The 25,967-nt window shown below is 46.5% G+C and overlaps 4 protein-coding genes across 10 annotated transcripts in view; 3 read left to right on the forward strand and 1 right to left on the reverse strand.

Annotated features, from left to right (window-relative positions):
- Positions 1–5,913, forward strand: part of KIF13A (kinesin family member 13A) — a 115,292-nt gene extending 109,379 nt beyond the window's left edge. For all 5 annotated transcript variants that reach the window (XM_042806737.1, XM_042806739.1, XM_042806738.1 and 2 more), the window contains 2 exons: positions 2,618–3,725; positions 4,614–5,913. In XM_042806737.1, coding sequence (XP_042662671.1) covers positions 2,618–3,725; positions 4,614–4,900 — 1,395 coding nt within the window. In that variant the 3' untranslated portion in view covers positions 4,901–5,913. The remainder of the gene's footprint in view (positions 1–2,617; positions 3,726–4,613) is intronic.
- A 2,490-nt stretch (positions 5,914–8,403) lies between these two features.
- On the forward strand, positions 8,404–17,493 carry SIRT5 (sirtuin 5). Its single transcript, XM_042806743.1, has 9 exons — positions 8,404–8,571; positions 9,208–9,345; positions 10,788–10,921; positions 12,060–12,285; positions 13,842–13,929; positions 14,880–14,933; positions 15,828–15,951; positions 16,814–16,929; positions 17,313–17,493. The coding sequence occupies exons 2-9, from the start codon at positions 9,225–9,227 to the stop codon at positions 17,386–17,388; spliced, it is 939 nt and encodes a 312-aa protein (XP_042662677.1). The 5' UTR covers positions 8,404–8,571; positions 9,208–9,224; the 3' UTR covers positions 17,389–17,493.
- Positions 17,494–17,591: 98 nt separating this feature from the next.
- On the forward strand, positions 17,592–21,263 carry NOL7 (nucleolar protein 7). Of its 2 annotated transcripts, none has more exons than XM_042806745.1 (8): positions 17,592–17,759; positions 17,846–17,906; positions 17,984–18,042; positions 18,155–18,186; positions 19,166–19,268; positions 19,861–19,985; positions 20,068–20,145; positions 20,907–21,263. In XM_042806745.1, the coding sequence occupies exons 1-8, from the start codon at positions 17,608–17,610 to the stop codon at positions 20,972–20,974; spliced, it is 678 nt and encodes a 225-aa protein (XP_042662679.1). In that variant the 5' UTR covers positions 17,592–17,607; the 3' UTR covers positions 20,975–21,263. The 2 variants fall into 2 exon arrangements, with proteins under 2 accessions (XP_042662679.1, XP_042662678.1); XM_042806744.1 differs by having other exon boundaries at positions 19,864–19,985.
- A 338-nt stretch (positions 21,264–21,601) lies between these two features.
- The window catches only part of RANBP9 (RAN binding protein 9), a 41,744-nt gene continuing 37,378 nt past the window's right edge, over positions 21,602–25,967 (reverse strand). Inside the window, exons 12-14 of one of the 2 annotated variants that reach the window (XM_032998817.2) lie at positions 23,711–23,862; positions 22,895–23,006; positions 21,602–22,545 (exon numbers count right to left, since the gene is read on the reverse strand). In XM_032998817.2, coding sequence (XP_032854708.2) covers positions 22,415–22,545; positions 22,895–23,006; positions 23,711–23,862 — 395 coding nt within the window. In that variant the 3' untranslated portion in view covers positions 21,602–22,414. The remainder of the gene's footprint in view (positions 22,546–22,894; positions 23,007–23,710; positions 23,863–25,967) is intronic. The other variant, XM_042806742.1, reaches the window with a different exon arrangement.

Below are 25,967 nucleotides of genomic sequence, written 5' to 3' on the forward strand. Positions count from 1 at the left end.
GTAGTCAGCATGATTTTACAAACAGGAAGCGTGGCTTGACCAACCTCAGTTGCCTTCTGCAATAAGGTGACTGTTGGTGGATGAGGAGAGAGCAGAGGATGTTGTTTACCTTGACTTTAGTAAAGCCTTTGACACAATCTCCTATAACATCATCACAGATGGGCTGTCAAAGTACGAGTTAGATAGGTGGGCAGTGAAGCGGATTAAAAACCAGCTGAACGACTGGGCCCAGAGGGTTGTGATCAGAGGTGCAAAGTCCTGCTGGAGGCCAGTAACAAACGGTGTACTTCAGGGCTCGGTACTGGGCCCAGTACAGCTCAACACCTTCACTGGTGACCTGGATGATTGGACAGAGCACACCCTCAGCAAGTTTGCAGATGATACAAGGCTGGGAGAAGGAGCTGATACGCCAGAGGGTTGTGCTACTGTTCAGAGGGACCCCAACAAGTGGGAGAACTGGGCAGAGAGGAATCTCATGGATTTCAACAAGGGGAAATGCCAAGTCTTGCGTCTGGGGAGGAGTAACACCATGCACCTGTATATGTTGGGGGCTGATGGGCTGGAGAGCAGCTTTCCCTAGAAGTTCTTGAGGTTCTCACGAACAACAAAATGGCCATGAGCCAGCAATGCATTCTTGTGGCAGAGAAGACCCAACAATGTACTGGACATCGCCAGCACGTCAAAGGATGTGATCCTTGCTCTCTACTCAGCACTTAGTGAGGCTGTATGTGGAGTGCTGGGTCTGGTTCTGGGCTGCCCAGTATGAGAAAGAGGGACTTACTGAAGTGAGTCCAGTGCAGGGACTCATAGATGGTTAATGGCTTGAAGCATCTGACATGTAAGGAGAGGCTAGGAGAACCAGGACTGTTCAGCCTGGAGGAGACCAAGCTCAGGGGCATCTTATCAGTGTATAAAAAGAAGACAAGACAGACTCTTCTCAGTGGTGCTCAGTGACAGGACATGAGGCAATGGACAAAAAATTAAAGCACATGAGGTTCCACCTGAACACAAAAAAAACCCACTTTTTTTGCTGTGAGAGTGGTCAAACACCAGAACGGGTTGTGCAGAGAGGTGGTGGAGTCTCCATCCCCGGAGATCTCAAAACCCATCTAGCTGGACACAGTCCTGGACAAGCTGCTCCGGCTGACCCTGCTTGAGCAGGGGGGTTTGGGCTAAATGACCCCAAGAGGTGCCTTCCAGCCTAAACAATTCTGTGATCATTCTGACGTGCAAACTGAACAAACTCGTTTGCTGTCTATGTATTTGAAACTTTGTTGTGCAGTTATTTGAGGATTCTTGGTTATTATGAAGCATAGGAAAATATTTTCAAGAGGATTTTTATCTTAAACTCGATGTATTGGTTCTCAATGCATTGATCACCTGATTAAGTATTGTGCTTTTCTTTTTCCATTGGTGATTCATGGCAGGTGTCTGAAAGCATTGAGCTACTGTAGATATCACAGGATCTGCCTTGATCAGTAGCTGAAATCCATGATGCAGATAAACGAATAGAGAAATACTAGGTGCCTGAGTTCCTCTGAACTTTAAGTACTTCAGTAGTTTTCATTTTTCTGAAAATACTGCTCTTTCTAGTAGGAATTTGCTGTAAATAACCATTTTTAATATATATATATATGTGCGTACATATAGAAATATGTGTGTATATATACATCTGTTTATATAAGCATATGTATGTATAAAGAAATACGTGTAATTATATGAAAAAATGAAGTATTTAAAAAGCATCCATGTGGAGTCCTGCCTGCAGTATGTTATATTGGGGCAGGAGCCACATCCATGTTGCTGGGGTTTTTCTCAGATGCATCTTGACAGACTGAAGCCCTCCGCTTCAGAGGGGCTCTGTGAAAGCCACGTTTGTGGGCTGGTCACAGGGCATCACCACTCGTTATCAAAGGGAAATTTGGGGAGCTGCCTCCAGAATCTGCCTGGTCGATTAGTGTCACCCATTTCCCTCCAAGCGTGTACATGTATGCACACAAATGCTTCCTTGAAGATTCTCTGTAACGCCTGATCCTTTTGCCTTTGTTTTCAAACATCGTGAACGTGCTAGGGGTAAGAGAAATTATTTAGCCTCACTGGTGTCAGATTAGTAGAAGATCCCATTGTGCAGGATAGTTTTTAATAATATTTTAATAATCAGTTTTGTAGTGGAGACCCTGTAAGGCCTCTTCCTTTCATACTTATATTTATCTTGTTAAATGGTCAGTTATCTTTATAGAATACCCACGGTAGGCTTAGTCTAAATCATGAGGAAAAAGGTGTTTACAATACATGGCTTTAAAAAACTGAGTATGATGAAAATATGCAAATGTATAACCTTCTCATGTTGTGAGCTTTCCTTATGCCAAACTTTATTGCTTTACATTTTCTGAACTGTTTAGAATTTATCTTTTATCTTCTAAACACTAAATAGCTCAGTGTAGACAGGACATGTTCCCAGCAGCTCTTTTCAGAGATGTCTTCCATTCTTCAAGTAAAGAATATTAAAGGTATACGTTTCTCTATGTTCAGAAAGGAAAAAAGTCAAGGAAGGTTTGGTTATTTTGAGAACTTTAATGTTGTAGGTTCCTAATCCCACACAACTCTTCTTTTTCAGGACTCTGAGGAGGAAGACAGTGAGTTGGAGGCCATTAATAAGAAGCTGATAAGTCCACAAAGTTTTCGAAATTTCCGGCCTTACGTACCGGAGGAGTTTGCTGACTTCAGTGTTTACAATGCTAGCCTGGAGAACAGGGAATGGTTTTCTTCTAAATCAGACTTCATGAGTTCACGTGTTCTTGAGAAAGAGGTATCCCGCAGCCCCACCACTAGCAGTATTACTAGTGGCTACTTCTCCCACAGCGCCTCTAACGCTACCCTGTCTGACATGCTTGTTCCCTGTAGTGATAGCACAGACCAGCTAGCCAGTCACACGAAGGAGCTGGACTCTAATGATCCCTCAGGATCTTCTCTTGCACATGATGTAAGATCATCTTCGGACAAGGAATGTCGAGAGTCAGAAAAGGAGTTAGCGAGAGAAAAGTTACCTGTGTCACCACTGAAAGAAAACAGTGCCTTAGCGGAACAAGTGCCACTGTCCCTCCATGCCACTGACACAGACTCCCAGCCGTTACCCAGAGCTGGATCATTTTCAGCTTTAACTTCCTCGGACGGCAAAAATACCTGTCACACAATTGAATTTTCAGCGCGTGAAGCAACAGTTGAGCACACGACAGACGTTCTGGAAGATCACTCCTTTACGGAGTTCATGGGCGTTGAAGACGGGAAGGACTTTGACCACGCGACAGCTCCGCAGTCGTGTTCCCTCGTGTCCTCTAACGGAGTGAGTTCCTCGGAGTTACCCCGAGGCACTGCCAAGGAGCAAAGCACACACGTGGGCCAGCTGGGCTCGACACCAGCAGCAGCAGGCGACCAGCTTGCGGGCGCTGGGGAAAGGCCTTTGTGTTCTGTACTGGTAAAAGAGACTTCAGGCCGTGAGACTGACCCTGATACTTCCACAGATGATTGTATTGGGAAGGACCACTTGGACGGTTCCGATGGTGAAGAAGGTGCTTCTGCAGATCAAGCCCACGTCTTGCCTAGCTGGGTGGCAGTGGGTGAACAAGTCTGTGTTGGAAGTAGTAAGATGGGCACGGTGAGATACATTGGAACGGTGGAATTTTCTGCTGGAATCTGGGTTGGAGTTGAACTAAATGTTCAGCTGGGTAAGACTAAATATGGTCTGGGTTATCTGTGCAGTTGGTGTGGTCTGTTTTTAAAATTAAACTACAATCACATGCTGTTCAGTACTGGGAAATACCTCTAATGTTGTATAGGCTTGGAGTCTGGTACACCCAGTTCTAGGCTTTCTGTGTATAGGAATAATTTGCAGAGGGTTAGTTTTTAAATTAACAGTCTTAAAGCCCTGTTCTTCTTGCTTGATGCAGAATAATGCTTTTGCATGTTGTGGAAGGTCCTATTGGTACCCATCTATTTTTATAGATCAGAAAAACAAGCAAAGCCTAAAATTGGCATTTTTTTTTTTAGAAATCAGCATGCGTGTTTGTGGGCAGTACCAACAGTGGACATCGTTTGTCAAATAGGTTTGCTGTCTGTAGCTTTCAGAGATTTTTTTTTTCTTCCTCCACTGGGGAAAGCTTAATTACAGAGCACAGGTTTTCTTTGACTTTTTCTGACTCCATCGAATTAAAGCTAATACCCTGCAAGTGTTTGAGAGTCCTACAGAAATGCTTCTGATCTTTTAAAAATAGGATGGTTTTAGTAGCTTTAATAGATAGCAACACTGATACTAGAAGTTTCCCTGGCAGCTAAAGTTTAAGCTTTGCAACTAATTCGTTTTGTAAAATGAATAAATGTTTCACTTTTTAAACTGCTAGTTAGTTAACAAAGTAATATTTTAGGAAATCATCTTTTTGGTCACAATTCAAGCCATCCTTTCCAGGCCTTGTTCTCCCTAGCGTATGGTGTGCATCTGGCTTCATCACTCAGCGTTATAAATCTTGACTGTTTGACAGATAACCACTTCAGTGCTACAGCTGTATGTGCTAATGAAAGCACCAACAACTAATTCTGTGCGTTTATTTTCATTGAAGGGAAGCATGATGGAACTGTAAAAGGCAGAGAGTACTTCCACTGCAAACCACGACATGGGGTCTTTGTTCGTCCTGGGCGCCTCAGCAAAGCACCAGCTTCTGCAAGGAAAGGGAGTAGCACTTCACGGTCTCAGGCATCTTCCGCTTCAGAGAAACGGAAAAATTCCGTGCTTCAAGGCTCATCATCCACTCCTAAAACAGGAGGAGAAGTCCTCTGCCATTCGGGAGATGCAGCGGCTTCTGCGTTTTCTAGGAAACAGGAAAACAGGAAATCTTGGATTAACTAAACTGCAGTATTTTTGCACTTACTACACGCATCACTGTGTAGAAAACTTCATGGATTTTTGAAGCTATTGTACATTTTAATCTGTCCATACGGAATGTGTATTCTCTAGAGTCCTTGACTTCTCTAATTTTTTATAAATAATATATATATTATATATATATATATGAATGTGTATCTATAGTTTATCTGCCAGTGGGCAGATACGGCTGCACACTAAAATACAGTTAAAGCTGATCTGTAGATAACTGAGGTACTGGACTATTTGTTACGCAACAACTTGGGAGATATATTTTAAACAACAAAAAATATTTTATTGTGGAAAAAACAGGATGTAAATCCGTATTTGGGGGGAAAAAAAAAGCTACGGTTTGCTGTTCTTAATTACCAAAGAACTTGTTTTAGACTGACACATTTGCTGTTTATATCTTTCTATTGTAAATGTTTTAACTGATAACTTGGTGCCATGTTTCTTTTAGTCACTGGGCACCGTGCAGCCTTACGTTCTGTGTTTAAGCACACTGAAATATCCAACTGCTTCGTATTTTTTGTCTTCCTAGAGGCCTGCCACTGTGCTGACTTGGCATTGGATTGAAATGACTAACAATGCCTGAAGCTGTATGTCTGGCATTCCATAGGTTAGCATAAGCCAGGCGGGCAGTTTGACTGCAGAAACAGTATTACTGCAAGGGTGTGAGCGGACAACGTTGGGGGGCGGGGGCTGGGGTTTTGGGGGTGAGGGGGAGATGGGGAAACAAAGAAGCGGTAAATGGATCATGACTGCAAACTTTGCACTTGTTACTTGCTGGTTATTATCAAGATGAAATAGAACCTGCTAAAGTAATTTTAATCTGTAAAGTTTATTTTAATATTGGGAATGATGGAGGGATTTGTGTCTGGTGCTCATGAATTCCTAAGAGGTTGTTCCACCTGTAGATACTGTAGATGCCTGTACAAGCATTCTGGATACTTGTAAAGTAACACGGTAAAAAAAAAAAAAAAAATGAGTGAAGTGAATGGCCTGCTGTATCTGTTCTTCTTTGTTTCTTAGCAAGTGAATGATTGAGATACCTGGGACCTTACTGAAAAGCTGCTGTTCTTTCTTTGATTGTTGTGTACAGTAAGCGGACTCTTGTATTTTACTATTTACTGTAAAGAACTGTAATTTATATACTGCCATACTGTATTTAATTGGTACAGACCTGTTGTGTGTTAGAATACAGACTGTTTACTTGGGATTTAAAAAAACCAACCAAACAAAAAAATTTTGCTTGTATTTGGTACAATTAGGTTTTATGGTCAAACCGCTGATGTTTCTAGCTATTATATTTTTTATATATATATAATATAGCTTCTAGCTGATGGTGCTCAGGTGCAGAGTACTTTGTAAAAATGCTGAAGGACAATACGACTGGAGTGGAAGACTGGATGGTACTAACCTGTTTTAACACCGACGGGTTCATGCAGCATTAAGAGGAGAACAGCAGCGCCTGCGGATACACGTTCCTCACCTGCTGCTTTCCCTGTCCTTCTTAGGAGGGGGAGCGGAGCTGGGGGCCTCCTGCCAGGGAATGTGGGTTACGTGGGTCAAGGGCAGAGGGGACAAGTTCCTGGAAGGCAGACAAGACAGACTTCTCACTAAATGTCAGCACCTCAGCTGAGTGCGACAGAGTCGGCAGCTGGGAGGTAATGTGCTGGGGGCTGCGGAGTTCGGTGTGCTTGCCCTTGACAGAGCTCTGGGCTTCTCTGAGACAGGATTCTTATCTGTTAATTGGTTTTGGTGAAATCAATATCTTTGCAGAACATTTCATACTTCTGGTGTCCACCTAGAGTTGCTCTCGCTGCATTAAGGATACTGCTGCATGAGGAAGTTACCATAATAGAAAAAACACTTTATGCAGAAGTATTTTATCAGGCACAGATGATCCTAGAACATGGCCAAGTACCTACACCCAACGCCATGGTTCTCAAGTAAATTTTAGATGTCACTTTAGTCTTTTTGTAATGCTTTTTAGAAAATACACGCTCATGTGTATGTGTGTATGCACACATTTGCATAAATATATTTGTCGAAGGCCACTACAAACAATTTTGAAAGCTGATGTGGCCATTTTCTTAGGGCAAAGATGCAGTATTTAACCAGGTTAACTAGCACCAGCCAAACTGGGCTGTCCATGGTTTCAGGCCTTTGAGAATACAGAATCTGTGATTGCTTAAGAAACATCACAACAACTTTGGTTCTTGGGGTATACAATCTATACATGCCAGAGGAACTTAAACAATCCAGCCTAATGTTGTGCTGTACACATTTTGTATAACCTGTGCTGTCATGACTTCTGTTATTATTGAAAGACTTGTACTTTTGAAACCTCACGTTACCATGCCCTGCCCTGGGTTAATTTAAAGTTATGAGGAGCATATCTAATGCGTGCAATGATGTAATGTGGAAATGCAAGCATTTTAGTTGATGTGCTCCTCAAGCTCTGGCGCATAAACACAGAAGCAGGTTTTCCGTTAATGTTAGACTAATACTTTGCTGTCTTGAACTTTGTAATCGGTGGAATAATGCTGTGGTGATAGTCCAACTGCAACTTGCCTTTTTTTTTTTTTTTTCTTTTTTAATATTACCTTAACAAAAATACACTGCCTAATAAGGAATATGTACAATCCCTCCTAAGACCTTGATTTACAAAAAACAAAACAACCCCAGTCATAATACTGAATAATGTAGGGCAGAGACAATCCCTCGTTCGTCTGAGTCACCCAAACCAACCCACCATCTCAGTGATTTCCCTAGTCGAGATAGAATTATCTGATTTTGACAATCAGGATAGTTACAGTGTTAAATAAGATCATGTTTTATCTTGTTTTCTGAATTTATTCTGTGGTGTTTTTTCAAGTGTACAGGCCTTTATGGAGCTCCAGCAAGCAAAAGCACTCAGTTTCATTGGTGCTGCTATCTCTGATGCTTCCCCCCACAAAAGGCTCCCTTCACCTTTGCAGCTGGAGACAGGGTACATACTGTTATGATGCAAGTAATTAAGAAGTGCCACAAAACAGTGTAATGAAGGAAAGGCTGCAAGCCCCTAGGGGCAAACCTCGGAACGGCCGTGTCGAGGCCGGAGCTGCTCCCTGGGGAGCAGGTGCTGGACATAAAAGAGCACTTCTCTTGCCTTTCAGCCTTTCCCATAGTAGGGTACAAGTTTTAGGGACCCCTTCATCATTTTAGCCAGTAATTTACAGAATTCAAAGGAAAAAAATGTAACATCTTAGACGGAAAAGGACGAGAGAAATCTGAAGCTGTTGGGAGAGGGAGGAGAGGAAGAGGTTTGGATGAAAGCAGTTGCTGTCATGTTTCTACAAGCAAAACCCAGCTTTTCTCATAAAAACGGTGGAAACTGTGAGGTGCTTTGGCGCGGGAGTTCCGTCGGTGAACGCGCAAACTGCGCCTGCCTGAGGGTGGTCCTCGGCGGGATGACCCTGGAAAAAACCCAGCCTTCCCACCCTTACCTGGGCGTAATTTAATCTAACGGCGGTACGGGGCGGGAGCTGCGCGAGCTGTTATCAGGGCGAGGCGAGGCCGGGGCGGAGCGAAGCGAGGGTCGGCCCCGCCGCAAACCCGGGGCGGGACGTGCGGCGCCTCACGCCTCGGCCTCGGCCTGCGCCGCCGCTGAGGTAAGTCCCGTCCCCCCCCCCCCCCCCCCCACTCGGCGGAGCGCGAACCCGCCGGCCCGGAGCGCGGGCCGGAGCCCCGCCGAGGGGCGGGCGGCGGCGCGCTGAGGGGAGCTCCGGCTCGGCGGGGCTGCGGCCCCCGCTCCGCCCCGCTCCGCCGCGCCCTGCCGCGGGCCGGCAGCCGCACGTAGGCTTCGCTGCCCCCGCGGGTTCGTCCCGGGGTGAGCCCTGCCCATCGGGGCGGCCGCCGGGGGGTTGCTTTCCTCCTGCCAGATCTGACGGTCGCGTCCTGAGGGGAGGGGGCCGCTTGCTTGGGTTTAAGCGAGCGCTCGCGTGAGTTAAACATTAGGCAAAATCCGCGTTTTCGTCCGCGAGCCAGTGCACTTCGGGGCCAGGCGGTCTTTGAGCAGAATTAATCTCGTTGAATCCTCAGTGGAAACAAAAGCGGTCATCCCGTTTTGGAGGGGATATGTGTGGCTCAGATTTGAGATGTCCGCGTTTTGCAGCGCGGAGGGGGAGGTTGAAGGCGCAGGAGAAAACCACGAATGTACCTGGTTCTTTATGGAGAATTCCTGACAGGGAGCCTGCAGAAATAGGATCCCTAAACGAGCCGCTTGCGTTTCATTTATATCTTCTCAGTGAAGCACTTCCGAGGGATGCTGATGAGTCTCTTCCAATTTACCGCTAGAAGGCTGGTTTCCCAGGCATATTGTGGACTTAAGGCTGCTTCTTCAAAGACAGAGAAGTTTCGCTTGGAAATGGCTCGTCCTAGTTCAAGTAAGACATCTATTTGTTTCCTTTAGTGCACTCCACATGTTTTTAAGCTAGGTTTTAAATTCTAGCAGGTTTTGTGCAATAGGCAAAATCTATAGTTTAATTCAAAATGTTTAGCAGAGAAGTCGATTTTTTTTTCCCCAGCTGCTAAAATTTATCTTCTATGTCTGTGTTCTGTCTAGTTCCAAACCCTCTCATGTAGCTGCAGTCAGCATGATTGCCTGGTGACATGTTTTTAGCATTTATAATTTATGCACATAAATGTGCGGTGGTTAATTGCATTTCCTTTTCATAATCCCAGTGGGTAATAAAACTCACTCTTCATTTCTTTATGTAAGAATTATGGAGGGCCTCCAGCATTGGTAACAACTCAGGAGCAGGGCATTGGGTAACTCCAGGAGCCCTGTTCAGTCTGGTAGTGGTAAATATCCTCTTTTTTGTTTGCTTGGGTTTTTTTTTCTGGGATTGTTTTTTTATTTTGAGGCCGTGCTTTAATTTCAAAACTGTGCACGGAGCTTCACAGGTATAATAGCAAAACCCCCAACAGATGGGTAGCCAAGGTGCACTGGCTTTTTCTGCCATCTTGAGCATCGCTGTTTGGCTACTGTCTGAGACTGGAGACCAGACTAGGAGGACTTTTGGCCTGATCTTTACACATTTAAGGGCTTGTGAGGTTTGGTTTGCAACAGCAGATGGAGCATCAGAGTCATCATGTTCTCAGCCCAGTTCTACAGCTCTTGTGCTGTGGGTCTTGAGACTTCTCCGGTGACTATCTCTCCTTATAAAAACTTACCTGCCTTTGGTTTAAAAACAAAACAAAACAGCCACGTAATAAACTGTGAAGCCTAGGGTTGTGATCAGCAGCTCAGAGTTCAGCTGACTCTTAGAAAAATGCAAAGGAAATTTCCCATCTTTTTTCCAAGTTACTTTACCATGCAGGGAAGAATGGAGGGAATATACATTCAAAAATAGAAAATACAATTGCAAACCTAGAAAATGGAGAAGATGCCTCAGAATTAAATGTGTTTTCCCAAATTACCTTAATTTTGAAGGTGATACTTTGTGACTAAACTTTTTTTTTTTTCCATCATTCCAGGATTTTACCTTGAAGTTAGGAAGCAAGAGGTGGTGGCAACAATTGTTGTTGAGGTAGCATCTAGTGTGGGGTGTTAGTGTAAGGTTTTGTCTTTCAAATATGGAGTCTATTTGCAGTATAGTATGTGCTGCCCTACTGAGCTTGCTCATATGCATTTTTGAGGATCTCTGGGACTTGCCCTTTGAATTCCAATATCCAGAAACAATATCAGTGTTCTGAAATCAAAGTCATGGGAGGTGTATGTGGAAGCCGTTTCTGGATGCATTAGTTTGCCAGCACTGTCTGTATGGCCTCTTATGTAAAAATACAAATGTTTGAACAGCTGTTTGTGTTTCCTCCCCACGCACAGATATGGCTGATTTTCGAGAAGTGTTTGCCAAAGCGAAGCACATAGCCATTATCACGGGAGCCGGTGTTAGTGCGGAGAGTGGAGTGCCTACCTTCAGAGGGGCTGGAGGTTTCTGGAGAAAGTGGCAAGCCCAGGTAGGTCCCGGTGACAAGCGCTGGCGGCTCGGGAGTTGGCTGCCGGGGGGTGGACGTGCCTCTTTAAGGATTTGTTTCTTTGTTTGTTTGAGGGCAGGGTTCCTCGCATTCTTGAACTCTCCCACAAGCTCTGTCTCTCTTGCTGGTGTGATCCTGCCAGCGCTGGGAGGCACTGGGGTGGGAGAGGAGGTGGAAGCAGAGGCTGGCGGGGGCAGGGGTACAGGGGCAAGCACGGAAACGTGGGAGATGAGTAGGTGCCTCACGAGTCTGATCCTGCGTGGTGCTGCAGGTGTTTCAAGTAACCGTTACAGTGTCAGTAACTGCTAGCCCAAGCACTGCAATCACGTTTGCTTTCTTTGTGGGCTTTAATGACAGCATTTATGAAAGACCTGATGAAGTTATAAAAGGGTCAGAGAGATGAGCTTTTCAGGAGAGTTTGAATCTAAAGAGGCATTTTTTTGTTTCAAATAAAGCATGCGTGTGGATAAATGCCTGATCCTTCTGCATCAGAAGGCTTGCATTCGGCATTTTTATATCAGTAGAATTGTGCACTGAAGCATTACACTGAGCTACTCCTCATTTTTAAAAAATAAGGCAAAATTAAAGTTAGTGTGAAAAGAATAGCTTAGATTTTACCAGCACATAAAAGACAACACATTAGACTTTGGTTTTGACAACGGCTGAAATTTGGCTTGGGTTACACTTAAATTGAGGCCCAAAAGAAATTGCTAGCAAAGAAAATATATCCACACGATGCTGAGTTTTGTGGCTGCTGTGAGAGTTTTGAAAACCAAAAATCACTTTCACTGAAATATCTCATCTTCCTCTGTGCGGTGCTGAACTCCTAACAGTTTGGTAGGGCAGCACAGAATAAGGTCTGAGTGCACAAAGTAAAACCATGTACCCCACACTATTTGTATCAGTTATTTCCTCATTTGATAAGATATTTTGACTTGGCATCCTCATAAAGGTGGCTGAGCTACATTCTTGTCAACTGCATCAGGTTACAGATGATCTGCTTTTTGATTGCCCTGTTATGCTGGTAGTGGTGTAAATGGCAGTCACCTAGCAGGCTTCATCCGAGGAGGCGATCTGCTTGCCCTTTCGTTGGTAGAATTAATTGTTATGTCTTTTCCAGGAGCTGGCTACTCCAGAGGCTTTTGCACGAAACCCTTCTCGCGTATGGGAATTTTACCATTACCGCCGGGAAGTGATGTTGAGTAAACATCCGAACCCTGCGCATGTTGCAATTGCAGAGTGCGAGAGGCGACTGAGCAAGCAAGGAAGGAGCGTTGTGGTCATTACTCAGAATATTGATGAACTCCACAGAAAGGCAGGCACAAAGCACCTCTTAGAAATTCACGGTAAGAATCAGCTTACCTGCCTGCTCCAGGCCAGCCACCTTGGGGAGGGGAAGGGAGAGCTGGATAAGTACTGGGAGAAGATAAATTTGTCTTCAGAATAACTTGTATGAAGTTATTTACAATGTTGCCCTGTTCACTTTTGGAAGTTGCTTCAGGTACTTCATAGCCTCTCCTTATTTCTCATCTTTCTTTTTTAATGGATTCCGACAGTACAGAGGAACCGGTTCTCCCTTCCCCCTTGCTCAGTTTTGCCTCAGATCCACTTGCATACACGTGGATGCTGACACGCGGCCAATTGCACTTAGAAAAGGGGAAAAGTATCCACGAAGACTTCCACCGCGTGGTAACGGTGGTGCCACACCGGTATTGCCACCGGTAAAAGGTGTATTGGCAAGACTGCTCTCACCCGCCCTGCTGTCCCTCTGTCCTTCCCTTCACACACCCGCCTTCCTCCCCTTGGCTACGGGAGGAAGAAGGGGCTGGAAGTGGACAGGATTCCCGCACCTTTCCCCTCGCTCTCCCTCTCTGCTCCCTGCACTCAGCAGCATTCCTCGCTGCCGCCCCCTCCCGCAAAGCGCCAGAGGAGCGCAACGCAGGTGCAGGGCCCGGGGGCCAGCGCGGCTTTTGGAGCTGAGCACGTACGCGGGTGTGGGGAGAAGGAGGGTGGGGAAGCCCTTCTCCATCCTTGGACGTGCCCCCACACCTCCCTTCTGCACTCCGCAGGCCCTGATGCAGAGCCAAAGCCTCCCAGGACAAAGTCCCATCCTGGTCCTCCAGCACCGTGATGCTTTTTAACTGAAGTATCACAAAAGCTTGAAATGGGACTTCCCACCACTGCTCTGTGATCTGAACACAGGAAACCTGCACAAATTTTTTTGCATTTGTGAATCCAAGAATAAAGCTTTGGGTGTAGTTTCATTTTTAATTATCCTTATTCTTTACAAAATAGCAACAATTTTAAACTTGGTAACATTGCACATTTCTACAGCATGTTACTAATGCCGCAAAAGTCTCAGGGTTGGGGAGTTTTGCATAAAACAAAACAGTGTTAACCACAGTGTATTTTTTTTTTTTCTTAAGTAAATGTTCCTGATTTAAGGGGAAAAGCAGTAAGCAGAAATCATCTCCCTCGGTGATGTTTTAAATAATGATTTTCCTCTGAAATACTGCTAGGAGGCTGTGTATTACTCATGTTGTGAGGTAGAACAAGGCGATAAACCATAGCTTAGAGGGAGGGACTGCTGCTGTGGGTCGCTGTGGCCTTTCAGCTGAAGGGGCTGTGTCCGTCTTTGCTGGGCCCAGTCTGTGCTTAACTGTGATGCTGGTCACTTCGGGGTGCTGAACAGAGGCGTGTGTACGCGCTGGGTAAACAGCATCTCGCTCCTAATACTGCAGGTTTCAACACTTGGCTATTACATTCAGGTCGTAAGTTACCCACAAGGTATAGTCTTCAAGGTCAAATAAAGGCCGTCTGGTATAAACACAATCATTTAATTGTCCAGCCATGCCTCAGAGCAATCACTTGATCTCCGATGTTTTCTGTTTGTGTGTTTCAGGTAGTTTATTTAAAACTCGATGCACTAACTGTGGAAACGTAGCTGCAAATTACAAGAGTCCAATATGCCCCGCGTTGGCCGGGAAAGGGTAATACGTCTGCCGTGTAAACTCTCTCCCTTTTCTACTTTGTTTGCTGTTCAGTAGAAAAGGAGCCATTTTAGGAGCATACAGGAGTTTCAGCCAACCACCCCATTTTCCTTTAGTAGCATCAACGCTTAAATTTTACACAACTCTTTTGAAACATGAGTATACTGTTTGGTAGCTTCAGTGAGAGGCTATGATACCATAAGTTCTGTGAATGAGTAACTGTTAACCTCTAAGTTAGCTCAACATTATATGTATTTTAATTAGAACAATTTCAGATGGTCTGAAACTCTTATGTTGGACATCAACTAATTGTACTCTGAGAATGGGTGTTTACTCCATCCTCTTCATCTCCTAGGTTTTTTAAATTGGATGCTTATTCCTTAAATTGGGCTGTCATCACTTGATACGTGGATTGCCCTCTTCTGTATCACTTCAGCACCTTGTAGCTTTTGTCCTTCAGCTCATCAATAAGATTCCCATGATCACAGGTCTCAAAGTACAGATGTGTGAAACAATCAGGAGGGAAGCATCAGTTCCCAGGATTTCTGCAACATAGAAAGTTGCAGAAGAATCCTTCAGTCTCCTTTTTCTAGCCATCCTCTTTCTTTCACCATCTAAAAAAAAAGGGGGGGCAGGGGGTCAGGACAGGTCATAGATTTTTAGGGGTTTTTTCCCTTTGAATTTCACCAGATCTTCAGATAGCTACATAAATATCTGTGCCTTTGACAGACTTTGTCCAGCTTATTGCAGTTGCTTAGCTCTAGGATAATTCTGGACAAATGCCTGCCTGCCCTCTGCGTGGTATTTTAAGGTTGTAGTAAGTGATGAAGTTGGCCAAAGTTGCAAAGACTCCTTGGTTGGAGAGTGTGCTTTAGAGAACACTAAGTTATTATTAATATATAAAGTGCATTTTGTACAACCGAGTATGCATTTCAATTTTGTAACTTCAGGGCTCCAGATCCTGAAACAGAAGACGCCACGATTCCAGTTGAAGCCCTTCCTCAGTACGTATGGACCACTCTGGGTTTTGCTGTTACCTCTTCACGCTTTGTGCATTTCAAAGGCTTATATTACTGTTCACGTACTTTTGTAAAGATATGGAGACGTTTGACAGGAGAACAAAGTGTGGGACTTTGCCCCAGAGAACTGAGCCTGACGTTACAGGGGACAGCAGACAACAGGAGTGTGTACTGGAAGCTTGCTGTGGTGCTAAAGGCATCGCGTGTGTGTCCTTGAGCATCAAGCTGAAACACGCCTAAATTCATGGGGTTTGTATTAAGTGTAGTAGCAGAATTGCAGCAAGGAACGACGTGCTACACAGTAAACATTACTTTGCAGGTGCTACCTAGTGTTAGTTGGTCTGGAACGCTGTGCTGGGGTGCAGCCTCTGCAGGCACTAAATGTGCCACGGTGCTTTTCTATAATGGCCGAAGCTTTGCTTTAGCTGGCTGCAGGTGCCACCGTATTTTTCATCTGGTTCCTCAGGAAGAGAGGCCAGCGCTGTGCTTCTGTCCTTCAGCTCGCTGTCTCCTTAAAACCCGTTGGCTGGTTTGTTAAAGTTGATGGAGGCCGAGGTCTGCAGCACATACTACGTTTTAAGTTTCATGCATTTCAGGAGCTGAGTAAGGGGAAGACACGATTAAGTATCAGAGTTGAACAAACGGTCAGCGCCCTCTTCCATGAGCAGGCAGCACGTGTGCACTTCCAACACACGTGCAGCGCGGCCTCAGCTGCCTTCTGTCCAGCGCGTGGCAGCGGCGGGTGTGGGAAGAGAAGGGAGAAAGAGTGAGGGCAGGCAAGATGTGCCCAAACGCGAATGCAAACTGCCTTGCTGTTCTGCAGCTTGAAAGGTCCGCGCCAGCAGCATTAACGGCTGCCCCTTTGTGGTTCTTGAACAGGTGCGAGGAGGACGGCTGCAACGGGCTCCTCCGTCCCCACGTCGTGTGGTTTGGGGAAACCCTGGATCCTGACATTCTCACGGAGGTTGAGAAGGAGCTTGATATTTGCGACCTCTGCTTGGTAGTGAGTGTCGCTTTTGTTACAGGGAAGCCACTCGGAAGAGGCTGCACCCCCTGGGTAAAGCAGATGCAGCTGTACTTCCCTGAGGGAACTGGAAACCCCTGAGGGACTCTCTAGGGTCAAGTGTAAAACATTAAAAGGCCATGAAGTTTGAAAATGTACATATACTACTTAGAAGTGAACAGATTCAGCACGTGTGCATCTTGCTCAGCTGGCGTCTGCAGTTGGCAGAGTGTCCCCAGGTGTTAGAGGTTAGCTAATATTGTTCAGCTGTTGAATTTCTCAAACAGTGAAAAATATGATTATTTTGATGCTGAGTTTAAAACAGAAAAAAAAAGTGGCAAATTACTGTAAGAAGGTAACTAGCTGTTATCATGTGCTGCTTTTTTTGTGAGGTTGTTTACATGCCATGCAGGTTCCAGACTGCTGACCAAAAAAAAAAAAAAAAAAAAAAATCCAGTCTCAGAATATTGCGTGCCCTTACAGAATAATCCCAAGTAACAGAGGGAACGTTGTGTTTTGTTTTCCTGAAGGCAAAGCCTGCCATTTTGTGTTTCTGGAAGTTGTTGTTTTTTTTTTTTTTTTCATCTAGTTATAATCCACAAACAGGCTTCTTTGGGTTGAGAAACAATTCCTGACTCTTACGCTGTGTTAAACAGCTGTGTGTGTATGCGGTGCCACTGTGAGATACTGATTTGGTTTCATTTCTGTAGGGACCTTCCAACCTCGAGTGGTTTAGCACAACCAGTGTTGTGAGGAGAGTCCGGGCACGTGGGTTGGTTTGGTTTTGTCTGTTTACCTACTGGCCTGTCCCACTTGTGACTTTTTTTTTTTTTTTTTTTTTTTTTCCATCCTGTCCCTGCAGGTCGGGACCTCCTCCGTGGTGTACCCCGCTGCTATGTTTGCCCCTCAGGTATCCGCCAGAGGAGTGCCAGTAGCAGAATTTAACATGGAAGCTACTCCTGCTACCAACAGATTCAGGTAAAGCTGTTGAGTTTTAAAGCAGCACCCTTTAGCCCCCTCTGTCTTCGTCACCTATTGCACTGAACTGCTAAAACGCTTTGAAGAGTTTTGTTTTTTTTTTTTTTTAAACGAGGATAATTTAGTTTTTTCCTCAATGCTTAAGAAATGTTATTATTATGGATTATTATTACAAATATTGTGATGGAATGAGCTGACGCTGAAGCCGCAACTGTGTGTTGCACAGTGTGAAGCCTGGGAGGCCCAACCCCGCCACCGTCCCTCAGCAGCGGGCCCAAGTAGTGACCTGCGTGGGGTGGGTAGTTAGTTACCTGCGTGGGGTGGGTAGTTAGTTACCTGCGTGGGGTAGTTACACGCCCCTTCACCCGGCTGCTTCCTTCCAGGTTCCACTTCCCGGGCCCCTGCGGGACCACCCTGCCGCCGGCGCTGGCTCGCCACCAGACGGAGATCATCGCCTGAGCGCGGGGGGGGGGGACGCGGGGGGGTGCGGGGAGGCGGCGGGCCTGGCCCCTCCGCTGCTCCCCACGGCAATAAAGGGGCGGGGGGGGACCCCGCCGGCAGCTCCGCCCGGCCCGGCCTCGTCTGTCTGCGCCTGCGCGGGGCGGCCGGAAGCCGTCGGGGCGGTTGGAGGGGGGGAAGTGGTTCCGGGGCGGCCGGGCGGGGCGGGGCGGGGCGGCCATGGCGGGGCGGCAGCAGGCGGCGCGCGGCGGCGAGCGCGGGCCGCCCTGCTCGGAGGCTGAGGCGGCGGAAGCCCCCGAGGAGGTGCCCTTCGGCGCGGCGAGGGAGGCGGCCGAGAGCGAACGGAAGCTGGTGGGGGAGGCGGCCCGGCGGTACGGACACACCCCCCACCCCTCCATCTCACACCCCGAAACCCCTCAGCAACCCCGACCTGACGGCGCCTCCCCCCCCTCCGCAGGCACCGGGAGCTGCTGAAGGAGAAGCGGCGGCGGCGGCAGGAGCTGTTCGCGGAGCAGAAGGTACGGCGGCACCCGCACCCCCCCCGCCCTCCCCGCACCCCCCCCCCCCCCCGGTAACCGCCGTTCTCCCCCCGCAGAAGCGGAAGCTGCTCCCCCAGGCCGTGCTGCAGGAGCTGGCGGCCGCGCCGCCCGCAGGGTGAGGAGGGGAGACGGGAGCCTTGGTGGCCCTGAGTAAACGACTCTGGGGATGGGGAAGGGGGCTGCGTGTGTCGGTCGGAAGAGTAACCTGTCGCCTTCTTGCTCCCCAGGCGCGGAGGGCAGGCTGCGGCGGCTCCCCGAGGTAGGCAGCAGCTCGCTGAGCTGGCGCGCTGCTCTCCCCCCCCCCCCTCCCTCAGGGGTGATTGCTTCAGGGTTTGGGCGGTAGCCCCCTGGCACAGAGACCTCGGGAAAGGCTGAAACGGGAACAGGCCGGACAGAGGGTCTGGTGCTGAGGGGAAAAAAAAAAAAACAAAAAATAATCTAAAAATCGCATTTAAACCCATTCCTGCACCTTTTACAAAAGGTGTTTGGTATACGGTGATTTCAGTTAAAACAGCCCAAGGTGCTTAAGGAAATAAGGGGTAGGTGTTATGACAGAAAAAGCAAGGATTATGAAAGGGTGCTTAATATTTAGCATTTGTTTAAGGCTGTTCCTAGATAAGTGACTTTTTTTTTCAAATTCTGAACTAGGCAATCCAGAGTCTAGAGTAGTCATAACTGCTGGTTTTCAGACAGCTATACTTCAAAGAACTTTAAAAAAAAAAAAGTGTGCGTTTGTTTTTTTTAAACAATCCTCTCATCCGTACCTCACATAATTACAGAGCTGGCTGGTGTAACTGCTACTTTTTCTTCCTTCCAGTAGTGTTTTAAAAAAAGATGCTGTCATAAACAAGCAATGAGCCCCTGAATACTCAGCCTCCATGGTACTTATTTAGTGGCGAGCAGGCAGCTGAGGCTGGGCTCCCCTTTGCGCGTTACTCGTGGCTGTTGCGCTGCACTGAATTTTTGTCCCACGCCAAGGCCCGTGTTGTGCTGTTGATGCCACGGAAGGGGAAAGCCGGCTAGCAGCGCCCGGGGTGGCTCCCCCGCAGGGTGCTGCTTCCCTTCCCCCCACGGCCCTCCTGGGGGGCAGCACCTTCCAGCTCTCACTAGTCAGAGCTGCTGGAAAATGCCTGTTGGAGTTACCTAAAGACATCTTTCACCACCACATTGTTGTCTCATTCATGTTCCTTTTTCTTACTTGGGAAGTTGGTTTTGGTTTTCTATTAATTTGACTTAAGGGAAACGCCGTGGCGGTGGGGCTACGAAGCAGAGACGAGGCCGAGGCCAAAGGCAAGGCCAAGCCCAAAGGCCGGTGAAGATGGACAAGCAGAAAGGTGCCAGGTACGCTGGGAGCAGAGGAGTTGGGTCTCCTTCCCTTTGTGCTCCCCACTCTCCCTCCGACTGAAAGCGTAGTTCTGTGCTATGAGTACCTTTATTTGCTTGTGATACAACATACTTGTAAAATATATATCTATATCTACACACGCATACACCCCTATATTTAAAAATCCATCATGTAAATAATTCTTAAGTATAGACATATCTCTATAACTGCTATGAGATAACCAGACAGTCGTAAGCACAGCAGCAGACATGCTGACATGCTGCAGCTCTGGTTCTTGAGCACTGAATTCCTGCATTTCTGTCTTTGTATTTCCCCACCCCCTTTTGTTTCATTGTGGCTGCTGTCCCTGCAGAGGAATTGCACTAGCTCCTGGTAGCACTAGTTCAAGGCTCCCAAGGAACCACTCAGGGTACAGGATAACAGATGGAGAGTCTCGGTCTAATTTTTTATTTTAATACTGCTACAAAGCTTGCTGAGCATCAGAAACCGGCACCGGCCGCTGTTGTGCTCAAGCAGCAAAGCAGTGACTGGTGTGGCGGCTGTTCTGGTTCTGTAACTGCGCTACAGGGATTTACATCTCTCTTTAAGTAGGTCAAAAGGAAACTATACAGCTGTGTGCTTAAAAGATCAGAGTTTAGCAGGCCTCCACCAGCAGCTTGCCAAAGACTTTTTAAACGCTCATCTCTACGGGCCGCACGCCAACCGGGCACAGGGTAAGCCGGTTCCCTGAGGTGGGCCTGCACCTGGACTGGTCGGGGTTAAACTTAGTAATTGACGCTCCTCTCTCCATTTCAGCAAATGAATTTTTTTCCCTTGAAAACAAGAAAAACCTGGTTAAAAAAGCTGCAGTTCAGTTTGTGGACAAATCTTGGGGTGAGTATAAAAAGTCAAAGTAGGTACAACTCTATGTATCTGTGAAGTACACTTTTTAAAAAGAAAAAAAGGCTTTCCTGTGTTAGAGGGCTGGATCTTGCTGCCTTCTAACTCAGAGAACCTGATAGTAAGGGGAGGGGCAGCAGCATGCTGCAGCCTGGTGGGGGAGTGAGCATTCCACTGGGGACACTGTGTGAGACAACATGAAAAAATGACCCTACCTTTTGGTACATTAAACAACAGTGTATGAGCCCGGAGCCATGTTCACTTGTTGAAATAAATTACTGAGTGTTGTTTCAGCCTAGAACCTCTGAGCTGGTGGAAGTTATTTCCCAGATGTGTAAAAATTAACATAGGGATGCCGAGATCCCAGAACTTCTGTGTGAGCACAGGGAAGTGGTGCTTATTTCTCATTTAAAAATGACATTTTAGAAATGACTGGGGACAGACTGGTACACACATCCGTTTCAGTCACACCAGCACAGCCAAAAGCAACTGACCCTCGGCGGGCAGCTGGCTCTGCAGCTGTGCTGCAGCAGTGGCAGCAGGGCTGGACCCCCGGCTCCTGAAGGCGGGGGTGCAAGTGGGCGCCCCTGGCCAGTGGAAGCCGCAGTTTTATGTAAAACAGGATGGGAAGTTTATCAGCTTTTCAGTCAGTTGTGTTCTGAACTGCTGCAGGAATGGCTGGATTGCTGCTTCTCCAGTACATGGGCAAAGAAAGTGGTAACTAACAGCTTGCCTTTTTTTTTTTTTTTTTTAAGGGCAAGAAAAAAAGCAAAAAGCAGCAAGGTTTAAGAAGCGGTGGCTCTCAACACACATTAAAAATTGAGTATGAAGACAGCTTTTTCAGATGATGTTCTTAAGGACTTCTACTAAAAGTCTCTCGCCACAACCAAGGTGTTTTTCCCCCACCTTCATCATTCCTCCACTTCCAGCTCCAGCCAGCAGCCCCCGGCAGGCACCAACCCTCTCCCGGCCGGGCCCGGACCAGCCTCCCTCTTCCCTCCCCTGCCCCAGTGGAAGCGGCTGCTGTAGAGCAGGGGCAGCACCAACGGGCTTGTCCAGCTGCCTCCATGAGGCAGCTCCTTCACAGAGAATAAAAAACAAATGGTCTTGTACTTAATGTTCTGGAGGATCGGTTATTATTCTCGTTTTTTCAGTTACCTGAGGGGCTGTATCCTACTGTCAGGATCCCTCAGTCAGCTCCCGCAGCAGGACGCTTCTGTCCAGCCCAATGATTATTCTCAAGGAATAAGGTTTTGGGGTTTTTTTTTCCATCCGTCTTCAGGGAGCACTGAGGCAGCTTCTGGCAGGGCCTTGGCCATGCCCAGCTCGCGCCGTGGCAGGGACCCGGCCGCCGCGTGCTGCTCGAGGGTGGGGCACTCCACCCAAGACACCGTAGCATACGAGTCCATGCTACCACGTATGTAGAAGTAAGTTTTTAATGGCTGGTTAATTATGATATCACTACATTTTATTGCAATATAGTACTATTTAAGCACTTTTAAAAATGCAAGGTGTACAAAGATTAAATTAAGACTGTAAATTGACTAAATATTTGGTTTTTATATAAATAGGTCATAACCACACTGTTGACATGTAATACTGTTATAATACAACAGTTAAACTGGTGAGTCTACACAACAGAAGCTGTCTGTAGTTAAACAAGGAAACAAAGTTGAAAAGACCATGTTAAAACAAAAAAAACTACTAAGATCAACAGGTTGGGATTGTAAGTAGCAACAAACATATTCACTCAGCTCCTGAGTAATTCAAGTTTTACAGTACACATTAAAAAATATCATTTCTTCCCATCAACACTATATATCCAAACCATCAGGTGTTTATGCATTTTGCAAATTACACTGATTGAACTATGTAACAATGGGGGTGGAGGTTGGCAAGTCATCCTGCTCCACGTTTACATCACCCACGCGCTAATGCAGCCATAGTTTTCTCCCGTCCCACAAGGCAGCAGGATTTTTGGTTTGTTTTGGACAATCGGTTAAAGGATTGGTACTTGTCAATTTGGATGTCTGACATTATCAGTGATACTTTCAACTCTTAGTTGTCTAAGAGGTTTAGAGATGGAAATTCTTCTCCTAACACTAAGTTAGAAATCATTTGCATCATGCTGTAAACTAGGAAGCAACATAAAGCGACAGACTTGTCCTTAGTACATAATTAAAATCCCAAATTCCAGTCAGCAGAGCTGGTCTACTTCCCCCGTTGAGTATGCCATGCCACCTCTCAGCCCTCGGGTGCATAGCTAGTGTAGGTAATCCTCCACTGTGGCGAACGCGCAGGAGCCGATGCCCGACCGAGCCATCAGTCCTAGACACTGCGACGCCTGTCCCATGGCCAGGGCGAGCGGTGGTTGCTTTGGCAGATTGTGAGTCTCTGAAAAAGAATCCCGGGGGGCACTTAAAGCACCTGACTGATGTCAGAGCAACGCACGGAAAACTTCCAATTTGAAGCCAGCCCAGCTCATTCCTTTCAGAAATTCCCGTGTTTACCTGCAGTTTGCTCTTACAGCAAGAACACGGCAGGAGCAGCCAAGTTTTCCAACTCCCTGCGCAGCACCGCTACTGAACGAACCCATTTCTGCTTTGAACGACGACGCTGACACCTGTTACGTTAACAGACCCCCCCAAACCCCCCCCCCCCCTCTCACCAGAGCCCTGCCGCCCCCCGGCACGCAGCCGGGCAGCACCCCGAACCCGCGGGAAAGCCGCCGGCCCCCGCTTACCTAGTATTGCACTATTCAGTACAGAGCACACGGGTTCTCTTTGTATCGGGTCGAGCTGATTTCCAACAGGGCTGCTCCAGGGATCCGAGTACGCGAGTAAACTGAACGCATCCTGGGGAAAGAGGATTCCTGTTACATCCCCCAGCTCTGTTCTACTAGTGAAAACGAGAACTATTTTCTTCACCCTCTGTGATTCAGAGTCACAAAGGTGATTACCAGAGTCCTCTGTCAGTACGGAAGGATAAGGAATTGTAACAGGACTTGTTCCATTTTGAGCAAGCAGTGTTTCTCCTGACAGAAAGGTAAAAGTTAGCGGTATTCTAACAAGTATTTGAGTAAGAGAAAACAGACTGAAAACTGCACGCAGGCAGTCTCCATCCGGCAGGGGAATTCTTTTCCAGAGCAGTCACAAATCAAGGTAAACTAATTAACGCACCAAGTGCTAAGGCGAGCGCTGTTTGGGCATCCCTATCAATCCTCTTTCTTGCGGTTCATTTATCAGCAGAGCCAGAAACAGCACTTTGATTCAAGAGGCCAAGCTACGTCGTCGGAAATGAGACAGAGGGAAGTGCTAAATTCATCTCTGGTTTTAACCGTATTACAGCATGAAATAAATTATCTTCCCTGTTAATGTGCTATGCAGACAACGGGAGACACTGCTACACCACTGCTGACTAGAATGCTGCTCTCGGACCAAAAAAATTAAACCAAAATTGCAGAAATTAAAGCAGAACAGCATCGCAGGGCCGCACGCTCTGGAAAGCTGCTGCTGGGCAGCACAGTTACTCACCACCACAATTCCAAGATTAAACATACCTTGAGCATTTTCTTATTCACTGTGTTTTTGCCACATTCTCTTCTTAGTTGCTCGCTCATCGCTTGCAATTCTCTTCCAAAATGGATCATCCTTTCAATGGCCGCTTGGCTGCCCCCACACAGCTGACGTCTTAACTGACTTGAATCTACTTCTGCAAAAACGACAGCGTCATCATCACCACTAATAGCGCTGACAATATCCGCCCGTGGATCTAGAGAATCTGCACTGATTTCGCTCAAAAGACAACTGCCTTCTCAGAGAGAGAGCGCATGGAGCCAGAGACCTCCCTGTAATGCTCTCCTGTACTGAGCACTGCTCAGCTGCTCGTTGATAAACATTAAGAGAATTAATGGATTAACAGCAAAGGCCAGCTACACATGCTGTTTGGTTTGCAATGGTTAATTTTGCTAGCTAGGCTGTGAACCAAATTTTACCCTAAGATTGCGTTTAAAATCAGTAATGACAACAATAGAAGTCCACAGAGTTCTGCCTTTTCAATTCTTTGGCACTGTGCTTCTAAAGACCTGCCAAATCCCGAACCGCTAACGGAGGGTGAAAACCCCTCAACTTCCCCAACAGCCACAATGGGTGTTGCTACAAAATGATCACTCGGACAGTTCACACACCTTGTAGAATATACCAGCTTGGTAATTTGGACATTTCACGCTTCTTTTGTAACCAAGCAGAAAGCTACAATGGGTTTCTTTACTGTTTGCTACAATATTCCCCAGTCCCAGTGATGTTAGGAGATATTAATGCAGTTTATGAATAGTGAATCAACCCTTAGCTTCTCTGAGAGTTCTGCCTTTTTTAAATTTACAATTAAAGCAATCTGTAAAAAAAGAGAGGCATTTATCCACTCCTTGCCTTTTTTCATCAACAGAATCAAGTGTTGAATCAGAATACTGCTGTACGCTTTAATTACAAAAGCATTCTTCTTTCGGGTTTGCACATTGCTATCTAGTGAAGTATTTTGACCGCTATTTCAAATTATGATTTATAAGTGGCCACATTACTTTTTTTTTATTCCCCCCCCTCCTCAGATGCAAGCATATCACCTCTGGAAAAAAAATCTGCCTGCTTAACAAGACATACACAGAAACAAGGAGAATATATAAATATTTCAAAAAGCAAAAAAACACCAAAAAAACCACCACACAAACTGTGCAGAGTAAACAATGTAGGCTGAGGAGCCGTATTTCTTTTTTTACAAAGGTGAAGCACCCACAAGTCGTCAAGCAGAGGTGTTTGCTGCTAGCTGCAGCCCAAACTAGGACATCACTTTCCAAAGGCAGAAGAGAACTACATTTAAAAAAAACCCAGAGACAACTCTGCGCCCCGCACAGCTGCTCTGTGTCTGCCACAGCGAGCCTCTGCGGAAAAGGCTGCGAGAGAGTAAAGAAGTGTTTTGGCTTTCCTGTCACAGAAATGAGGCCTTGATATTATCCAGTTTGAGAGTGTAACACAGAGAAAGTCTGGCCATTTGTGTCTCCCCCCTCCAGGGCTGTAAGGGAACTGGATTTGCTTTCCAAGAGTTACCCCGTATTTGCCAGCGAAGCCGCACGCTCAGCAGCAGCGCGCGCCCAGGAACCAGTTAAGTCCTGCCGCATCCTCGCGGGTTACCAGCCACGTCCCACGTTTCACATTTCATTTAAGCTCCCTAATTAATTGATGCCTGATTAAATCAATTGCTTGAGCAGATTGTTCTGCAACTGCAGAAATGGCTGGGCCGGATTCCTCCGCTCCTTCAGACACAGCCAGCAATAAACAGCACTGTCTGCGCTCCAGCCTGCGTGCACTGACGTGATCTGCCTGCCTTTACTGGACAGGGACACTTAGCACCGTAACTGACAGAGCAAACAGCATCTTTTTATGGTGTGCTGGCAATCAGAGGGTGTTTAAATACTCATTTGTCACTAACGTCAACAGGTATGACACTATAAAGCAGGTTAAGTAAAACAAAGCTAATTTTTAGACCACAGCTACATAAAACTGTGGCTTTTTGGTGGATTTTTTTTTTTTTTTTTTTTTTTAAAAAAAAACATCTCTGTTGCCAAATACAGCTCTTTTCTCGAGCATTTAATATTAGCACTTTGCCTTCTTCAATAAGTGATCTGGAACTTCTGCTCTTACTGTTGAGTGCAAAGATGCCATGAGAACCACAAATGATAAGAGGACTAGGGGAAGAGGGAACAGACACCTGCCCAGCCTACCCCGGGCGTGCTACACCATCAGGTGTGTCTTCCCAAAGGTACT

The sequence above is a fragment of the Tyto alba genome, unplaced genomic scaffold (assembly GCF_018691265.1).
Source record: "Tyto alba isolate M040663 unplaced genomic scaffold, T.alba_DEE_v4.0 Super-Scaffold_48, whole genome shotgun sequence".
NCBI lineage: Eukaryota > Metazoa > Chordata > Aves > Strigiformes > Tytonidae > Tyto > Tyto alba.

Bases quoted from the DNA above. Each gene is read 5' to 3' on its own strand.
- SIRT5 (XM_042806743.1), top strand. From the start codon at position 9,225: ATGCTGATGAGTCTCTTCCAATTTACCGCTAGAAGGCTGGTTTCCCAG. The intron at 12,286-13,841 runs GTAAGAATCAGC...TGTGTGTTTCAG, and splicing joins GCACCTCTTAGAAATTCACG to GTAGTTTATTTAAAACTCGA. The intron at 16,930-17,312 runs GTAAAGCTGTTG...GCTTCCTTCCAG, and splicing joins CCTGCTACCAACAGATTCAG to GTTCCACTTCCCGGGCCCCT.
- NOL7 (XM_042806745.1), top strand. From the start codon at position 17,608: ATGGCGGGGCGGCAGCAGGCGGCGCGCGGCGGCGAGCGCGGGCCGCCC. The intron at 17,907-17,983 runs GTACGGCGGCAC...CTCCCCCCGCAG, and splicing joins AGCTGTTCGCGGAGCAGAAG to AAGCGGAAGCTGCTCCCCCA. The intron at 18,187-19,165 runs GTAGGCAGCAGC...ATTTGACTTAAG, and splicing joins GGCTGCGGCGGCTCCCCGAG to GGAAACGCCGTGGCGGTGGG.